The sequence below is a fragment of the Astatotilapia calliptera genome, chromosome 3, assembly GCF_964374335.1.
Source record: "Astatotilapia calliptera chromosome 3, fAstCal68.1, whole genome shotgun sequence".
NCBI classification, from domain to species: domain Eukaryota; kingdom Metazoa; phylum Chordata; class Actinopteri; order Cichliformes; family Cichlidae; genus Astatotilapia; species Astatotilapia calliptera.
The window spans coordinates 39,804,297-39,822,108 of NC_137424.1; the positions used below are offsets into that span (position 1 = coordinate 39,804,297).

The 17,812-nt window shown below is 42.9% G+C and overlaps 1 protein-coding gene across 3 annotated transcripts; it reads right to left on the reverse strand.

Moving 5' to 3' along the window:
• Positions 1–1,648: 1,648 nt before the first annotated feature.
• On the reverse strand, positions 1,649–16,539 carry LOC113012336 (phospholipid scramblase 2-like). Of its 3 annotated transcripts, none has more exons than XM_080290494.1 (7): positions 16,126–16,539; positions 14,410–14,501; positions 12,142–12,416; positions 4,363–4,396; positions 3,953–4,173; positions 2,544–2,705; positions 1,649–1,882 (listed from the first exon to the last, which is right to left on the reverse strand). In XM_080290494.1, the coding sequence occupies exons 2-7, from the start codon at positions 14,420–14,422 to the stop codon at positions 1,694–1,696; spliced, it is 894 nt and encodes a 297-aa protein (XP_080146620.1). In that variant the 5' UTR covers positions 14,423–14,501; positions 16,126–16,539; the 3' UTR covers positions 1,649–1,693. The 3 variants fall into 3 exon arrangements, with proteins under 3 accessions (XP_080146620.1, XP_026008251.2, XP_080146622.1); XM_026152466.2 differs by lacking the exon at positions 16,126–16,539 and adding an exon at positions 15,308–15,442; XM_080290496.1 differs by lacking the exons at positions 12,142–12,416; positions 14,410–14,501; positions 16,126–16,539 and adding an exon at positions 10,158–10,321.
• Positions 16,540–17,812: the final 1,273 nt, after the last annotated feature.

Consider the following 17,812-nt stretch of genomic DNA (forward strand, 5'->3'; position numbering starts at 1 on the left):
TATTACTTTCTACTCCAGGATCTTTTTCTACACAGCTGACGGCTGGTAACTGTGCAGGGGCGGATCTAGCAAAGTTTAGCCAGGGGGGCCGATAGGGCATGAACAGGGAAAAGGGGGCACAAAGACATACTTTTCTTTATTCTCATTTAAAATGTCTAGCTTTTAATAAATAATTATCTGAATCTTACACCCAAAGTTTTAATCTGATGTAAAATGTATAGAAGTCCTTTACTGTATATAGTAACTGTTAAGTCTAATATATATACCCTAGTAAGCTGTAGTACTTTTTCCTTTGGGAAGATACCATCTGTGCAGTCTGCAGTTCTGTAAAAGAAAGATGTTGAATCTATTTAATTATTCTTGAAAAATAATTTATTTCTGTGCATTTTTTTCCACACTGCATCAAATTAAAGTTGATTACATCGATTAAGCATCATGAGGTGGAGGGTGGGGGGTGGTTCCCCATTTTCTTTGCTGGGAGTTTGCAACCCTATTAGTTAGGTTGCTTAATATTTCTGCTAAGTACTCTTTAAATTACCAGAATAGGGAGGATGGTGCAGGTTTAAGTTTATTAGTTGATCAGTGTTGCTGAACTATGAAATATTTTGGGTGCAGTGTATTTTTTACATACAGGTATAACAGAATAGCTTTAGTGTTGTTGTTTATTTAAACTTGAGTATTAACTTATACAAAATGCAGCAATATATTTAAAAAAAACAGTTTTATTGATTAAAAAACACACTATATCGGATTCATATCGGTATCGGCAGATATCCAAATTTATGATATCGGTATCGGACATAAAAAAGTGGTATCGTGCCATCTCTAATTTTAATTTTAAAAAAATAATTATCTCTTTCTAAATCATTACAATTATGTGATCTAACTGGTACTGAAAGGGTTACATTTCAAAAGTATGTCTTTTTGCCCCCTTTTCCCTGTTCATGCCCTATCGGCCGTAATAACATGGGAATGGAAGTGCCACTGGTTGCCTTTCCTCATAAGAGCCATCCCTCAAGATTTTCTCCATTTATAGCAATGCATTATCAGGGATTGTAACATCTAGTCCTTTTGCTGAATATGTTGATTCATGTTCATTATGTTCATTATGTCCATTCACGTTTTCTTCAGTTTTTGTTCTACTGCAGAATATTTTTAAGGCTATCTGCTATTAAAAGCCAGGCCAGGCTGATGATTAAGTTTAACATTGCCTACAATATTGCCAAGGGGTGCCAAAAAACTTTAAGCACAAGCACTTTTTCAGTAACTTATCTTTTTTGCAGAATGGTGCTCCAAATAAAGAACTTTGTGTTCACAAGATTGTTAGTTAATCATTTACAAATCAATATTGTTTGTATGCACAGCAATTTAAAAAAAAGTGAATATGTAAAACAGTGGGGTTCAGCGATTCGGGTGAAAAATTTGGGTGCACCTAACTTTTGTGCTGGTGCACCTAAGAAAAAAAGTTAGGCGCACCAGTGCAATCATGGCAAAAGTTAGTCTGGAGCCCAGTACATAACAGGAAAACACCTTCATCGCAGGGCATCCCCCCATGTTTTCGTTTTCTTCTGTTATGAAAACACACTGCTGCAATTGTTGGCCTCTCCGATTTTCTCAAAGAACATGAAATCCTGCAGAGCAACGCCAAAAGTATTCGATTGTTTTATTCAGCAACACACCACATATTTCAAAATCAACAATGTCCATCTACATCGTGAGGAACGAGGAAGCAGGCGCCCATCAGCACAGCTTTCATCTTCACGTCCAAGTCCAGCGGGAACTGGATGCCAAAGTTACTGGTGTCAGTGAAGGTTTCCTTCAGAAGGCCGCCCCACTGCCTGCTGATGCGACCAATGGGGGTGTCGCCATCTTTCCCCTTGAGCTGAACAACAATAAGAATACCAGCGTTCGTCAGCCACAATTGCTTTCTTAAACACTCAAAACTGTTCACATTGTTGCTGATTTGTTTAAATTTGTTTTGCCTTCTTACTGAGAAATATGAGCTTAATGTGCAGTTAGCTTACCAGGAGATAAAACAGCTTTTTTGGTTCTGTATGAAAGGTAACACAATCTGACCACCAGCAGCACTAAGGATCATTCACTTGGTGTCAAACTAATGGGAAAAATGTGTTTCCATGAATGCTCTTTAGTGTTGGAAAAGTAACTGGACGAGTGGGAGAAAATACTGACAAGCAAGCTCACCAAGACACAAGAAGATTACATAATAAACAAAAATCAGGCTCTGCTGCAATCCTGGGAGATTAGCTGACCTGATCTGCTGTTTAAGCTGCTTTAGCCTGCCTACAATTGCAATTCACCTGCAAGCTGCTTTGCAACAAACCTCCACCAAAGCTCCTCTTTTTATAATTATTAACTGCCCAATTATTAGTTGACTTAATTAAAATCATCATCAACATTTCTGTGACTGTTACCAGTCCTGTTTAGATTATCTGAGTGGATCTGTAACAAATCACTGTTGGCTGATGGATGAAATTTACTCAGAGTTCGGTTTCCCCCCACAAACAACGACCCTCTGAGCTCACCTCAAAGTTGACATCTCCACAGCAGTTGCAGGCAAAACAGGGCCCCTCCAGTCTCATGAGTGTCTCCTTGTTTGCTCCCTGGATGGAAAACTTTGGCAGGAAAGGGTGCCAGTCCTGTTTGACGTACCCTATGGTGGTCCCAGGTGGAGCCTGGACCTCCATCTGTTGGTCACATAGTTAGTTAGACACATAGTAGCTCTGCACAAAATTAGAAAGCTATTTCACAGAGCTTCGTTTGCTCTCTTTCCTGGACACTGACAGCTATAAATAAAATGTCACGCTGTCTGCATCTGTTCCACAGTGCATTTACTGTTGAGGGGGAAAAGCAGATCAAAGTGGTAAACACACTGACAATTTAATAATCAAAGTCTGCTGATAATAACATTTGAATTTGATGTTCTAAACAGGCTGTAGAACAGTGTTTAATGGGTGATCACAAAGATCTTGAATCAAATGCTTTCCCTAAATTTGGCCTCAAGACCATCTTCTTGAGCATGCCTGGATGGACTACGGTTAGTAGCTGTTAATTTTTTGACTGCTCACTGGAAGCCTCCTTTTAACTGCTTACACTGTGCACTCTGTACATTTCACCATAAAACTCAAACGTGCATAAAAAGCAAATACCAGTGTCCTTGTCAAACTGACTCCAATTTCACATCAATGATCACTAATGATACAGGCAGGGTCTGCAGCTCCAATCGACTGTCAATGCAGAGAACATTAATCTGCATGCAGTTGGTTCCAGGACAGAGCACACTGATAACTCAGAGCAGTTTCTTTGGTCACCTGGACCAATCAGCAGTAAATTAGCCCACTTCCCACCCTAAAAACTACTTTAAATCCAGCAGGGTTAACAGAGGCAGGCGAATAAATCAGACTTGTATAGCAGCTCCACTAAAAACATTCCTGAAGAATAGAAGTAAATCCTGAACAGGAGATGAGCTGTTGTAAGTGTAAGTGTCACAAAATAAACTACAGAGCTCGCGTTTCTCTTAAAATCTTCAGATTTTTCCTTTAATTTCTACATTACATTAAAAAAAAAATCATTGCCCCTTATAAAACTGTAATGTCTTGATTTATTTGCCTTTATCTGATCTAACTTTTGTATCTATCTTTATTTAATCAAAAAAAGTGATTAGGTATGTCTTAACAGAAAGTAAAGAGTTTATTCTTCCCTATTTGAGTCTCTTCAGATATTTGCTATAGCTAAAGATTAACCAGCACATCTAGATCAAATACAATAATCCAGATATGATGGATGAGTACTCAGATTTCACACCAAAAATGCTTTTGACCGGGAACAATATTGGTCTAGGTGTGGTAAATGAATGCAATATGACTCCATTAACCTCTTTCAACACTAGCCAAGTCACTTCTACTCAAACACAGAAACATTAGAGTGGACTGACCTCTTGCAGGTAGCAGGGGCAACAGCAGGAGGAGCAGCGGAAAGGCCTGATGAGACGGATAACCTCCCTGTCCATGTTGTCCTTTATTTTCATGTCGAAGCTGCGCAGAGAGCCGTAACAGTTCCTTTCGCAGCAGTCACTCTTCTCTTTGGCCTCGTAGATCTTTTGACCCAGACTGTTTTTGATTTCATACTGTCTGTTTTTCTCAAAACCGATGAATGCTGGGCGTGGTTGGGAAAAGAGAAGGGAAAACGGTGAGCAATGAAGTAACAATAAGTAAGGAATTTCAAGGGCAGATATAATTTTTCTTCCATTCGTTTTCATCTTGAAAGGCTTTAAGCCTCACACACTGCTGCTTATGAGCTGCTGAAGGATTAAATATTCTGTGTTCAACAAGATGCACGCCTCACCTTCGACTTTCTGATGGATCAGGATCTGGTCAATCTAAAACCGAAGGAGAGAAAGCAAACTGAAAATAAAGCAACTCTGTGGCACATCCTGCAATCTGAAAGTCTCTTCCTTCTAAAAACAATTAAAAGCACATATCAGGCATTTTCAATGCAAATGACCTTCCCATATAAAAATTCATTCTTTAAGCCATAGAGTATTTCAGCTCCATCAGACTCTGCTGGTTAAACAAACATACCTTCTTTCTCTTTGTCTGCAAAGCTAATCAAGCACTAATGTGTATATAATGCAAGCTTGGGAGGTGTTTCCTTTAATATTTGCACAAATAAATCCTATAGAGGGATTTTTAAAAGAAAATTTTTTGAATGTGATCTTTAACTGGGTTCAAATGGCCAACGGGACTGACCTCGCGTATTATTTTAAAAAGGAAACTGACTTTGGTGTCACACATTTCCAAATCCGAGATGAGATTAATGATCACCAAATAGTGCAGCAAACTACTGTACAAGTATTTCAATGGTGAGCCAATAACAGAACTACAAAATGCTACTTTTACCCACAACAGTCTTAAACATGTGACCTTTTCTCTTACTAAGAGGTCTATGAGAGATCCAGGAACTGTATCTGTTCACCCCCATGGCCAGCAGCTTTTCAGGTTCATACCAAATCCAAATAAAATGGGAGGATTAAATGAGTCATCCGGCCCCCTTCCTTCCGGTTAGCGTATAGCCTCAGGGTGCTGGACGTGGGGTGAAACCCTCCATGCATGGTAAGGAGCTTTCTTGTCTTGATGTCAGTGGCTTCCCTCTCTTTGTTACCATCCGACTACACTTCTCCAGCCCGAACAACATTCCGATGTCATTGCTGCATATCCTGTTGGTGTGGATCAGTGAATCGATGTCTCGTTCACTCTTGGCATACAGCTTGATGTCATCCATGTACAGGAGGTGGCTGACAACTGCTCCGTTCCGTAGTCGGTATCCGTAGCCAGTCTTGTTAATGATCTCACTGAGGGGGTTCAGGCCTATGCAGAACAGCAGTGGGGACAGAGCACCTCCTTGGTAGATCCCGCACTTGATGGTGACTTGTGCTATGGGCTTGAAGTTGGCCTCCAGTGTTGTCGGCTACATCCCCATTGAGTTCCCGATGAAGGCTCTCAGGGTCCTGTTGATCTTGTACAATTCTAGGCATTCCAGGATCCAGGTGTGGGGCATTGAGTCATAGGCCTTCTTGTAATCAATCCACTGCACAGGTTGGTCAGTCTGGTCTTGCAGTCTCGGCTGACTGCTTGGTCTGCCAGTAGCTGGTGTTTTGTCCCTCTGGTATTCTTGCCCATCCCTTTCTGTGCCCCGCTCATGTATTGACCCATGTGCCTGTTCATCTTAGCCGCTATGATGCCTGACAGGAGCTTCCACGTGGTGCTGAGGCAGGTTATTGGTCGGTAGTTGGAGGGGACCGGTCCCTTCTGGCCACTGAGCATTGCCGTTATGGGTTGCGTCCTTCTCCCATATGCTCTTCCAGTATTGTTCTGCCTCCAGCCTTGGTGGTGCTGTTCTCATATTGTTCCCCTGCCACTGAGAGTACACCTTTGCTGGTTCCGTGGAGAACAGCTGGTTTATTCTCCTGCCTTCTATCTCTCTGGTGTACCTCCTCAAGCGGCTGGCCAAGGCTGTGAGTCTTTGCTTGGCAGTTTCCAAGACCTCAGGTATGGACAGCTTCCTGTACTTCTTAGGCACCTTCCTCATCGCGGCTTTCTGCAACTCCGATAGTTGGCTAACCTCCCTCCGTGCTACCTTGATCTTAGCCTCTAGCCTCCTTCTCCATGGAGGGTACTGCCCCTTGTGGCTGTTCAACTTGTAGCCAAGCATCTCACTGATCACTGCTGCCGAATTGTAGATCAGCTTGTTAGTGTCGGTAATCGTGGTTGTAGGTATTGCCCGTAGTGCTGCATTAACATCATCTAGCAGACCTTCTGAGGGTACTTCACGTAATATTGGTAACCGGCTACGGGGGTCCAGGTTTCAAGCTTGGCCATAATCCTTTCTTTCAGGTCAGTTCCTCTCGCACTCAACAATCCTTCTCCTATCGCACTTGGGGCTTGGTACCCAATTAGGGGTGGGTTTTTATAATCGATTCATCGATTAAAATCGATTCTGGCTTGGATAACGTAAAATCGATTCATTAAAATCCTAAATCGATTTTTTAATATAAATTTATTTTGTCCGAAATGCCAGAATCTCTAGTGACATCTCACAAAATTTCAAGAACCACCAAACAGTAAATGAGAGCAGGTACAGGGATTCTGCACATAGACTTAAACACACAGCGGATCAGAATCAGTTAGATGTAGCCTTTCTCACAGTCGGGGCTGAAAGCCGACAGCTCGCTGATCCGGGTCCGCGCTTTGTGTTCACGCCCTTTATGCGCTGATTCTAAAGCTGTTAGTTTGATCTCTCTCCAAACAATATTGACCAAACCAGCAGCAAAAGAAGATCCAAACGCTTCACATAAACATCGTCATGAATTCACTCTTTTACTGTTTTGCTTCCATTGCGATGCGCAGCTCTCTCCCTCTCTCCCTCCCCCTCTCTCTCTCTCTCGAACAGTTTCGCTTTCTTCATTATTCGCTTGCTTGTTACACAAGTCTACTGTTGCTTACAGCGCTGTCGGCCGCTGTTTTTTTCCCTTTTACATTCTTCCGAAAAGAAAACCTCATTTCTGCCGTTCAATACTGAACAAATTGAAACTTTTTAAAATTATTCAAAATGCAAAACGCTTAACCGTGTCTCTAATAAAACTGCTGTAACGTCAGAGGTAATGTTCATTAATTAATGGTTTTCTTTCGTTTTCGATGTACTGCAGAATATTTTTATAAAATCCCAGGCCAGGAAAATCACCTACATGTTTTTCTGTGTTTTATCTTCAGCTACTTTGACACAAAGGCACCTGCTGTGATGCTCACACCTTGGATAAAGTCTTGCGAGTGTCAGCTTCCTTTTTATAGATACAAAAATATGTAAATGTTCTGATCTGAATTATATTTCTGACTGTCAAAATTTCCCAGATTTAAATCGAATCGAATTAAATCGAATCGTGGATCGAATCGATTCGGGACCTTGTGAATCGGAATTGAATCGATTCTAGAAATCAGTGACGATACCCAGCCCTATACCCAATCTTGGGTGGGGGTGATGATATCTCTCCCCTGACCTGGCGTCCTGGCTCCCCCTTGCCGTAGCATTTATGTTGTACCTCGTCAATCTCTAGCTGTGAGAGCAGTCCCTTCTTTCGAATGTTGGAACACTGAGCTACTAGTTGTTTTGCCGTCATTGTGGATGTTGGGTATCGAAGAATCCATAGGTCCCTCATCCTATTCATGTAGCCCCTTCCGCCGGGGTTACTTGCGTAGTAGCATTCCAACAACGCCCTGTTTTATATATATATATATATATATGTCACACAGCGGAAATTTGTGTTTTTATGTTTTATCAATCTGTGTATTGGTACATAGTGTTGATTTTATTTGCATGATTTTATAGTGATATTTATATTGCATGTTTGTTTATTGATATTTATACTGCATGGTTTTATCCTCATATTTATATTTGTGTTAATGTTGTACCATGTTCCTTTAACCCACTGTGGACTAAACAGTCAATTGTAGGCACCTGTGAGGTGGGGGCGTTCCCCAAGGTGGCCTATCAGCCGCCAGGTTGACCTGTTAAAGGGGATAGCGAGCGCAGAGACAAAGAGAGTGACGCACGAAAGGTGGGCAGGAGAAAAAGGAGCGCGTGCAAGCCCGCACGTGTGTGGAAGGAACTGCTGCCTGACTGTGGGGTGCCGCGAGTCGTTCGGCGATCCACTCCCAACGCAGGAACGGCAACAGTCAGTGGCGATGGCTGCAATGCACAACAGGGCAGGGATGTCCTTCTGCCTGCATCTGACGGTGAGACGAGGGAGGCCGTGTTCAGGTGTGGAGTGGGGCGGGACTGTGCGGCGACGCGCTGTCAGGAGGAGACAGGTCTGCGATAGGAGCCCCCTCCCTGGTCTGTTGCTGACGAGTTTTACCATACTGGAAGAGAAGTTCCTCTCCTGTCTCTTTCATATAAGGACCATTCGCCCATGTGTGGCTGGACTGTGGGATTATGGGACTATGGGAGAGTAATTTTAGTATATAGAACACATGTTTTAGCCTTGTTTTAATATTGTATAGTTATTTCTGCCGGCAGGGTTTTTAGCGGGTTGCAACACTACTTTTATTGTATACGGGGAATTTTATCTTGCATTTGTGACTCTGGCTGTGTTTTTTTATTATGGAAATAAATGGTGTTTGAAGCCAGCTTAGTTTCTGTGCCCTGAGCGCTGACCCACCCACTCCCCTTTTTCGCTTGTATGTATACCAGACGTGGTGGTGGTGAAGATTTAGGTCCACCAGTCTTAGCGGATATATATATATATATATATATATATATATATATATATATATTATATATTAGGGGTGCAACGATACACAAAATTCACGGTTCGGTTCGATACTTTGGTGTCACGGTTCGATATTTTTTCGATACAAAAAAATGTTCATGCATTTTTTATTTGTCATTTATTAAAATTATAAATATATATTTTAACTCAAAAGTAAAGTTTTTAAATTTAACCCTAACCCTTGTGCATGTTTTTTATTTTGACAGCGAATGCGCACCTGCGGACCACTTATGTGCAGCCCTGGTTATTTAGCTCATCATATTGCAGCCACAGAAATTCTTTTGTCCATGAAACCATAAAGCTGCACTTTCTTTTTGCCTTATAGTCTGATTTGTCATAACTTCTCCGTTTTGTGGTAAGCTTTTCTTTGGCTGTCACTTCTTCACCCTGACCTGTCTTATTTGGCTCAGCAGAACTAAAATGCTTTTACACGCTCACTCACATAAGCTCAGCGATTCTCTGCGCGATCAACCTCTCACATGTTTAAGCTTGCTGCGGGAGATTTCACTTGTCATGTTTGCATAGTAAGCTAACAATTAATAAGACGATGTCAGAGGAATTGGTGCACAAATTATCATCACTCACAGATCAGTGCTGTCGCTCTCTATACACAGTTCGCACGATTGCAAAGTGAAAGCAAAAAAACAAGCGCAAATTCAAACGCGATTTCAATATGTCACATATTGACAGTGGCTCACCGATGCCAATGACATAATTACCCAGCTACATTTCTGAAAGAATGCAAAAGCATTGACATATATTTTTCCTACAATAGCCCGACGGGCAGGGCAGAGATTTTTGTAGCCCGACTGAAAAAATCGCTAGCCCCAGGACGTCGGGCTAGCGATATTGCGAGCCCTGTATCTGATTGAGGAATCACTCATCTTTGGAAAAGAGAGTTTATTACAGAGAAATGTCTCTTTCCAAAATAAAAGCTATACTATCCGCTTCTTCTGGGCTATATTCTCAGCAGCATAAGGAGAATCATGTGCTAACAGCTGTCTAAATGACTCGGCTAAAGTTAGTAGCATGCTTGTTGTATTTGTCTTTGCACTAGGATGATGTCGGCGTAAATGTGCAGTCATATTCGTTGTGTTCCCACTAGTGCTTTCAGGTTAATCTCGTTGAAATGACCTTAACGCCACAACACGGCAAATCTCCGTTAACGAGCTACCGCCGATCGCTCCGTGCATGGGGCTAGACGGCCACCACGTTAACGAGCTAACTGCGCTAACACACTAGTTCACACCCATGTAATTGAGCATTGCATGGCACATCCAACATACTGTTTTACTTTAGTCCATGACTCGCTTACCTTCAGGGTCATACGTCACATGAAAACCAAAATAATTCCAAACGCCAGATCTGAATGAGGTTCAATTTGCCTGTTACAAGGAGAGCTTAACTTCTGTCTCGCTAGCTTGCCCTGCGCTCTTCCTTCTGACTATGCTGTCTGTGTTGAGCGCTCAGTGAATCTGCATTCGACTACTCCGCCTAGGCTGCACTGTCGAGCCTAGGCGGAGTAGTTGAATGCAGATTCACTGAGCGCTCAACACAGACAGCATCGTCAGAAGGAAAATTGATAAAATAAATTACAAATGTTGTATTGTTCGATACATATGCGTACCGAACCGAAAGCACTGTATCGAACGGTTCAATATCGATATGAATATCGTTGCACCCCTAATATATATATATATATATATATATATATATATATATATATATATATATATATATATATATATATATATATATATATATATATATAAATGCGATTCTGATCAAAATTCATGACATTTAACAAGACACTGAACCAATGCCACAGCACTCACAATCACCTGATTGCAATGATTTTTTATTCTGCCAGTGGTTCCCAAACTTTTTTTGCCAGGCCCCCCTTTGTTTTACAAGAAAGATTTTCGCGCCTCCCCGAACATTTTTCGTGTTGTTCGCGCCCCCGCGAACACGCACACGCACCCACACATCCTCCAACCACACACACCCATATTTTGCTCCATTGCGGTTTATTTCACACCTCAAACATTTAGTAAACAATTAAGCAAATACAAGTAACCTGCAATAAATTACAGGTAGTAAGAAAATAAACTACTAACTCTTTTACGCTACGTCCACACCTATACGGGTATTTTTGAAAACGCAGCTGTTTCGTCCACACGTAAACAGCGTTTCGAATCACCGAAAACTGAGATTTTTCAAAACTCCTTTTTTGTGTTTATGTGTGGACGAGGAATACAGAGTTCGTCACGCAATGTCAAAGGTATGTGCCTTTTTTCACGTCACGCTGTGCGCCACGTTATTGTTTACATGAGAATTGCAGAATGGCAGATAGAGACAAAATACTGTTAATCTGACTATCTGCAGGTTTTACACGCTTACATACACGCACGCAGTTACAGTCCCTCCATTTACAAAGGCAGATGTGATTATTTTACGTGTAGTTGTTTTTTTTCCCTGTGTAATAATATTCAACATTGCTATCAATACATTTTTCAAAAAATGCCTCTCTGTGCAAAATGGGTTCAAAAACATAAACAGCTGTGGGATACTGTTTGTCCATGATTTGAACAGGTGGAACAAATCGTGGCAGGATCAGCCTGATGTTATTTGTATCCCGCTGTAACTTTACTGTATACAGAGCTAACATCTCCAAAATGTCAGGAGTAGTTAGTTATTACAGCAAGTGTTTGTGAACTAAAAATCACAAATGTGGGATACTGTTTGTCCGTGATTTAAACAGCCCAGCGCTGCTCCCAACAAAGGGAAGACCAATTCTGCAGGGGAGACCTACCTCGGCACTTGTGCAGGTGAAACCAAAGGGCAGACATGCTTCACCATATTTTCTAGTCCTAGGCTTAGAATGAAGTTGGTTTGGAAACATATTCAGCTATGCTTCATCTCCTGCTTTGCGTTTCTGTAGGCGCCCGTGCTAGCAGTGTCCAAGCCTTTTTTTTTTTCCCCCCCCTTTTCATCCCATGCCCCCCCTGCCATGGCTCTGCGCCCCCCCCCCCCCGGGGATGGGCCCCACAGTTTGGGAAGGTCTCTACTATCCAATGACTGATATAACACTAATAGAAAGAAATAACTAGATAGATGAAAGAAAGACGTGAACAAGTGGAGCCTACAGTGAATTTTCAGAGCTCATCTTGGAAAAGCAAAATATGTTTGGCACAAGAGTGCATTCAGATCATAATTGTGACTCCAAAAGCTGCTGAACAGGACAGCATATAAAACAAAACAACAAAAAACTGCACTGGTTTAACCTTTCTCTGCCCTACCTGTGTGAGGTACTCAAGTCCAGGTGGGACACCAACGGGGACTGCTGGACCTCCAGGAGCTGGTGAAATCCCCCCTGATGGGCCACCGTATTCAGGGCCTGGAGCTGGTCCTATGGGTACTGGCTGGTACATGACCGTAGGCTGTTTTTTATAGCCCATGTTGAAGCCCGGTGGATGGCCATGACTGGGGTGTCCATATCCAGGAGAAACTGGACATGTACCTCCACCGGGCTGAGACATGGGGTAGGATGACTGGTTTGGAGCACCTGGGTAAACTGGAGGGGAAATCTGTTCAGATATACTGACAGTCTGATTTGACTGAATTTGAATATATGAGCTCGGTTGTCACCATACAAACTATGACAGTCAAACTTGAGAAAGTAGAGCTCAATATTTACCAATATTTAGCACAAATAAGAAATACAAGGGGGAAATGTAAGAGATCACAAAAAACGAAAACAATCCATCAACTCTGAGTATGAATGACAATATAAATATACACACATAAAAACTACGCTACATATATATACCGGTATATAAATTCCCCTCTCTATCCTTCAAGCTCGGGTCCTCTATCAGAGGCCTGGGAACCTGAGGGTCCTGCGAAGTATCTTAGCTGTTCCTAGCACTCTTCTGGACAGAGATCTCTGATGTTTTTCCTGGATTTGCTGGAGCCACTTTCTTAGCTAGTTACCACTGGGATCACTGTTACCTTCATCCTCCACATCTTCTCCAGCTCTTCTCTGAGCCCTTGGTATTTCTCAAGTTTCTTGTGTTCCTTCTTCCTGATATTGCTGTCATTCGGACCTGCTACATCGATCACTATGGCCGTCTTCTTCTGTTTATCTACCACCACTATGTCCGGTTGGTTAGCCACCACCATTTTGTCCGTCTGTATCTGGAAGTCCCACAGATTAGCTCGGTCCTTCTCCACCACCATAGTTGGCATTTCCCATTTTGACCTTGCGACTTCCAGGCCATAGTCAGCACAGATGTTTCTGTATACTATGCCGGCCACTTGGTTATGGCATACCATGTATGCCCTGCCAGCTAGCATCGTGCACCCTGCTGTTATGTGCTGGATTGTCTCAGGGGCATCTTTACACAGCCTGCACCTGGGGTCTTGCCTGGTGTGATAGACCCCAGCCTCTATGGATCTTGTACTCAGAGTTTGTTCTTGTGCTGCCATGATTAGTGCCTCTGTGCTGTCTTTCAGTCCAGCTTTGTCCAGCCACTGGTAGGATTTCTGGATATCAGCCACCTCTTCTATCTGCCGGCGGTACATACTGTGCAGGGTCCTGTCCCTCCAGGATGGTGCCTCCTCTTCCTCGGATTTCTGCTGCCTGAGGTATTCACTGAGCACGTGGTCGGTTGGGGCCATCTTCCTGATGTATTCACGGATGTTCACTGCCTCATCCTGGACTGTGGTGCTGACACTCACTAGTCCCTGGCCTCCTTTCTTCCGCTTAGCGTACAGCCTCAGGGTGCTGGACTTGGGGTGAACAGCAGTCTAAGGACCCAGGGCTCATGTATTTTTTGGATATGTTTATTATTCCGTATGTTGTGTTTTGGTGGTTTTCTTTCCTTTTTTCCTCCTTCCTGTGTGTGTGATCATACGCGCTCCCGGATTTTTTGGGTCGCTGAGGGGACTGTGACCCGGAGGTGTTCCCGCACTGGAGGCTGTTGCACCTTCTGCTCGTTAGCCTTCACCAGCTGCAGCTGATGTCCTGCTTAGGAAGGTGGCGGGGCTCCAGTCAGTGCGGGATTATACTATGTTAACCCTGTAAAGTACCTCTGTTGATGGGTGTTTGTGTGAACGACATCGCTACTGTGGGTTTCCTGCTGAGCTGTGTGTGGTTTTGTGTCACCAGGAGTCGGGAGTGAAGAGCGTCGTCTCGAGGGGAAATCACGGAGCAGAATCGGGTTTTGTAGTTGTCACCTTTTTCACTGTTTATGGACACGTGCACTGTGTGGGATTCACAGAGGAATCGCCACTGGAGGCTGGATCTGTACATAGTTGTTGTTCTTCCACTCACTATAAATAAATCCACTGTCCTTCACTATAAGAGTCCAGCGTTTGGGTCCCACTTTCCTCAACTCCACGGTCTGCCATTGCTGACCGTGACAGTGATAACAAGTGAGTAGTTTTTCTTTTGGGGGGTGGACCGGATTTTTTTCTCACATTTTTAAAACACTCTTACATCTTCATATTTTCTCACAATGAAGAAAGGAAAACAGTCAGCACAAATGTGAAATACAGTCACTTACCAGGAGCAGACATGGTGCAGAGCTTTTGTGGGTGGAGGAAGAAAAATAAGGTCACACTTCCCGACGCAATCCTATGGAAATTCTATGGAAAACTGAAAGGATAAAGGGAAGAAGAAGAGAAAAAAGGGGGAGGGGTGGGTGAGATAGAAACCAGCAGGAGGAGGGTGCACAGAGAGCGACAGTTGCACAAACATGAATGCTTAACCTTAATCGGTTATGCCCTCAAGGCGAGCGACTCGAAGTTGTGTGTAAATGTGCCCTGTCTGGGATCCTGACACAAAGCTTCACGGATAATATTCAGAGACAACCCAGAGGTGCAAAACAATCCTGACAAAGTTGGGTTCCAACTTGTGGCCCTTTTGTCCCTGATGGAGACCTACATTATGAAAATCAAAGGATTGGGCGTGCCCCGTGTCAGCGCAGGACTTGCAGCTAATGGAGCCCTTTTTTCCCCATTTATATGTCATTAAAGTACACTCAGGTTCCCATTAGAGCTCATTAAAAAGAAAAACACCTACAGCTTCTTAAAGCCCACGAGCATCTCCTGCCTCGTGAACACTCTTTATGTCGTAGTAAAAGAAAGAATAAGAAAAAAATATGTCTGTGAAGGTTCTCAGTCATCCAGGTCATCGTACTCTAAGGAGCTTGGACAGAAACGCGTCTGGACATCTTTAAGTTTCTTGAAGACGTTTCTCCAACCATCTGAGAAGCTTCTTCAGTTCTAAGAGCAAATCTGGGACTCTCCACCATTTGCTCTTAGAACCCAAGAAGCTTCTCAGGTGATAGAAGAAATGTCTTCAAGAAACTTAAAGAAGTCCAGATGCTTTCTTTCCAAGCTCCTTAGAATAAGAAAAATAAGGTCATGAACAGCACACACACTCACACAAAAATATCTCACCTCTCTGGCTGTTTCCCTTGAAGTGCCTTGAAGTGCCAACGACAAGAAACGAAACTTAAGTGGGGGGAAAGCAGAGGGTTCCTGCCCACTTTCTCTAACCTGTGCTGTAAGCCTCTCATCCTCTCACTTCTCTCTAGTCTCCTCCCCCTTTCCAGGATTTTAAAGCTAAGGTTTTGGTGGATCATTGAGCTGTGAACACGAGTGTTTTAGTGCACTGGGCGGGAAGAGGAGACTGGCGTCACCAGAGTAGACTTGTAGTCAAGACCGCCTAATCCGAGACCAAGACAAGACCAAGACCAGAGGGTATCGAGACCAAGACAAGACCAAGTTGAGACGAGACCGAGACAAAAAAAGTCTTTAAACTGCAGCCAGATGCTATTCTATATACATATGCAGGACACCTTAAACTACTTTTTTAATTAAGCAGCAAGGCAGAACAAAGTCGGGCCTGTATCAAGACACAGGGACTAAACCCCAATTCAACCAGACCCAGAACTGATCCAGAATTAAAACAGGACTACAACAGTTCAAAATCAGGACTACTGAGGACTTAACCAAGACAGAACAAGAATCAGAACTAGATGATAGTAGCACTAAAAATCATCATAGACCTGCACTACACTTATTTTTTTAATTCTACCAAAGTACAATATTTAGATTGAGAAAAGTTTATATAATTATTTAGCCTCGTTGTGCAAACAAGCCTGCAAAACTTAATAAATATTTGAAAAGTAACAAATGGTATCTAAAAAGAAACACTAGGTACATGTTCTGATGAGTTTTGGCAAACAACCATTTGACTAACATGTGTGTCTCACCTGCTCTTGTTCCATCTCTGTTCTGTCCTCATTCTCTCTCTCCCTCTCTGTTCCTCTCTCTCCCTCTTTGTGCTGACAATCAAGCCAAACACCAACATCATCAAATATACAGTTGAAACCAGATATTTATGTACTCTTCAGATATGTCTATGAAGGTTCTCAGTCATCCAGGTCATCGTAGTCAAAGGAGCTTGCAAAGAAAAGCGTCTGGACTTCTTTAAGTTGCTTGAAGACGTTTCACCTCTCATCTGAGAAGCTTCTTCAGTTCTAAGGTCAAATGGTGGAGAGTCCCAGATATAAACCTAGTGGGAGAAACCCCCCACAGAGGGACAAAAGGACCCCCTGATGATCCTCTAATCGCCTGAGCCAAGGTGTGAAACTGGGTGTGGATCCCAGTCAGCCAGAGTTTCGGGTGTGTTCATTGTGAAACCTGGCCCCACCTTATCATGCGAATTCCTGAGATCAGATGGCCCAGGATGTGAGTGGGCGTTAAGGCGTCTGGGAAGGGAACTCAAAACTGGATTATAGATGGCAGACATTTTGCTAGATCCGCCCCTGCACAGTTACAGCCGTCAGCTGCGTAGAAAAAGATCCTGGAGTAGAAAGTAATATTAAATAAATTCTAACAACAGCTTATCAAGCTTAAACGTGCTGCTGTTGTTCAGCCGCTGGTTTCCTCTTTCTGGTGCAAAGTGGGCCAAAAACAAAGAAGAGAGACAGACAGAAATGAAACTGATCATTAATTACTTTCATGACTGAAGTAGCAGCAGGAGAGGGAGGGAGAGAGAAGAGGCAGTCGCTCCATATATCGGTTGTTAAGCTTAACATGGGAATGCTTTACAAACATTCAGAGATCAACTTACACACTTGCTTTACTTCTCTCTGGGATAACTTCCTCAGAGATGAAATGCAGGTTTGGTAGCGAGGCTACAAATACACACAGCCGCTCTATCACGTGAGCACACTGCTCCTACGTGCTACGGTTATGAGCAGAGTTACGCCGTGTCGCAAGTTTTGTGAGGTGCTTTTTTGATATTTAATGGATCGGATTACATTTTTTTATTTTTCTCCGATATCCGATCCAGTAATTTAGGATCGGTCCATCTCTAATCTAAACCAGACACAACCCCAGCAGGTTGTCGGGGATAGAGCGTGGTGCCTCAATACTGTGGAGTGGAGCAGGTGCCATCCAGCTGGATGAGTACTCTGACAGCAGGAGAGAGATCAGGAGCGAATAAGAGAACGGGAACACAAGAGAGGGTCTCATTGCACAGGCAAGTGATGAGATTCCTACTGATCAACATGATTTTATGCCTTTATCAAGGTTCAAGGTTCTTTATTTGTCACATGCATAGTTATACAAGTATAACACACAGTGAAATGTAGTCTGACACGCTCCTCGACATGTGCAAAAATTGGGGGGGTGTGGAGGTGTTTATGGTGATAAAACTGAAATTATTTAGATCCAAAGTGAAGGTCAGACCTCCTGTTCATGCAGTTTTTGTGAAACACCTGTAGGGAAACAAGTGCTCACTTGAAAAATGTCTTACGTTATAAAAAGAAAACATTTTATGACCAAAAAAATTAAAGGTCAACATCACTGTAACATCATGTGTTGTGCAGAAACCCTTTTCTGGCTATTACTGAACCATACACAGTATAAAACATGGGCATAGCTTCCGCTTTG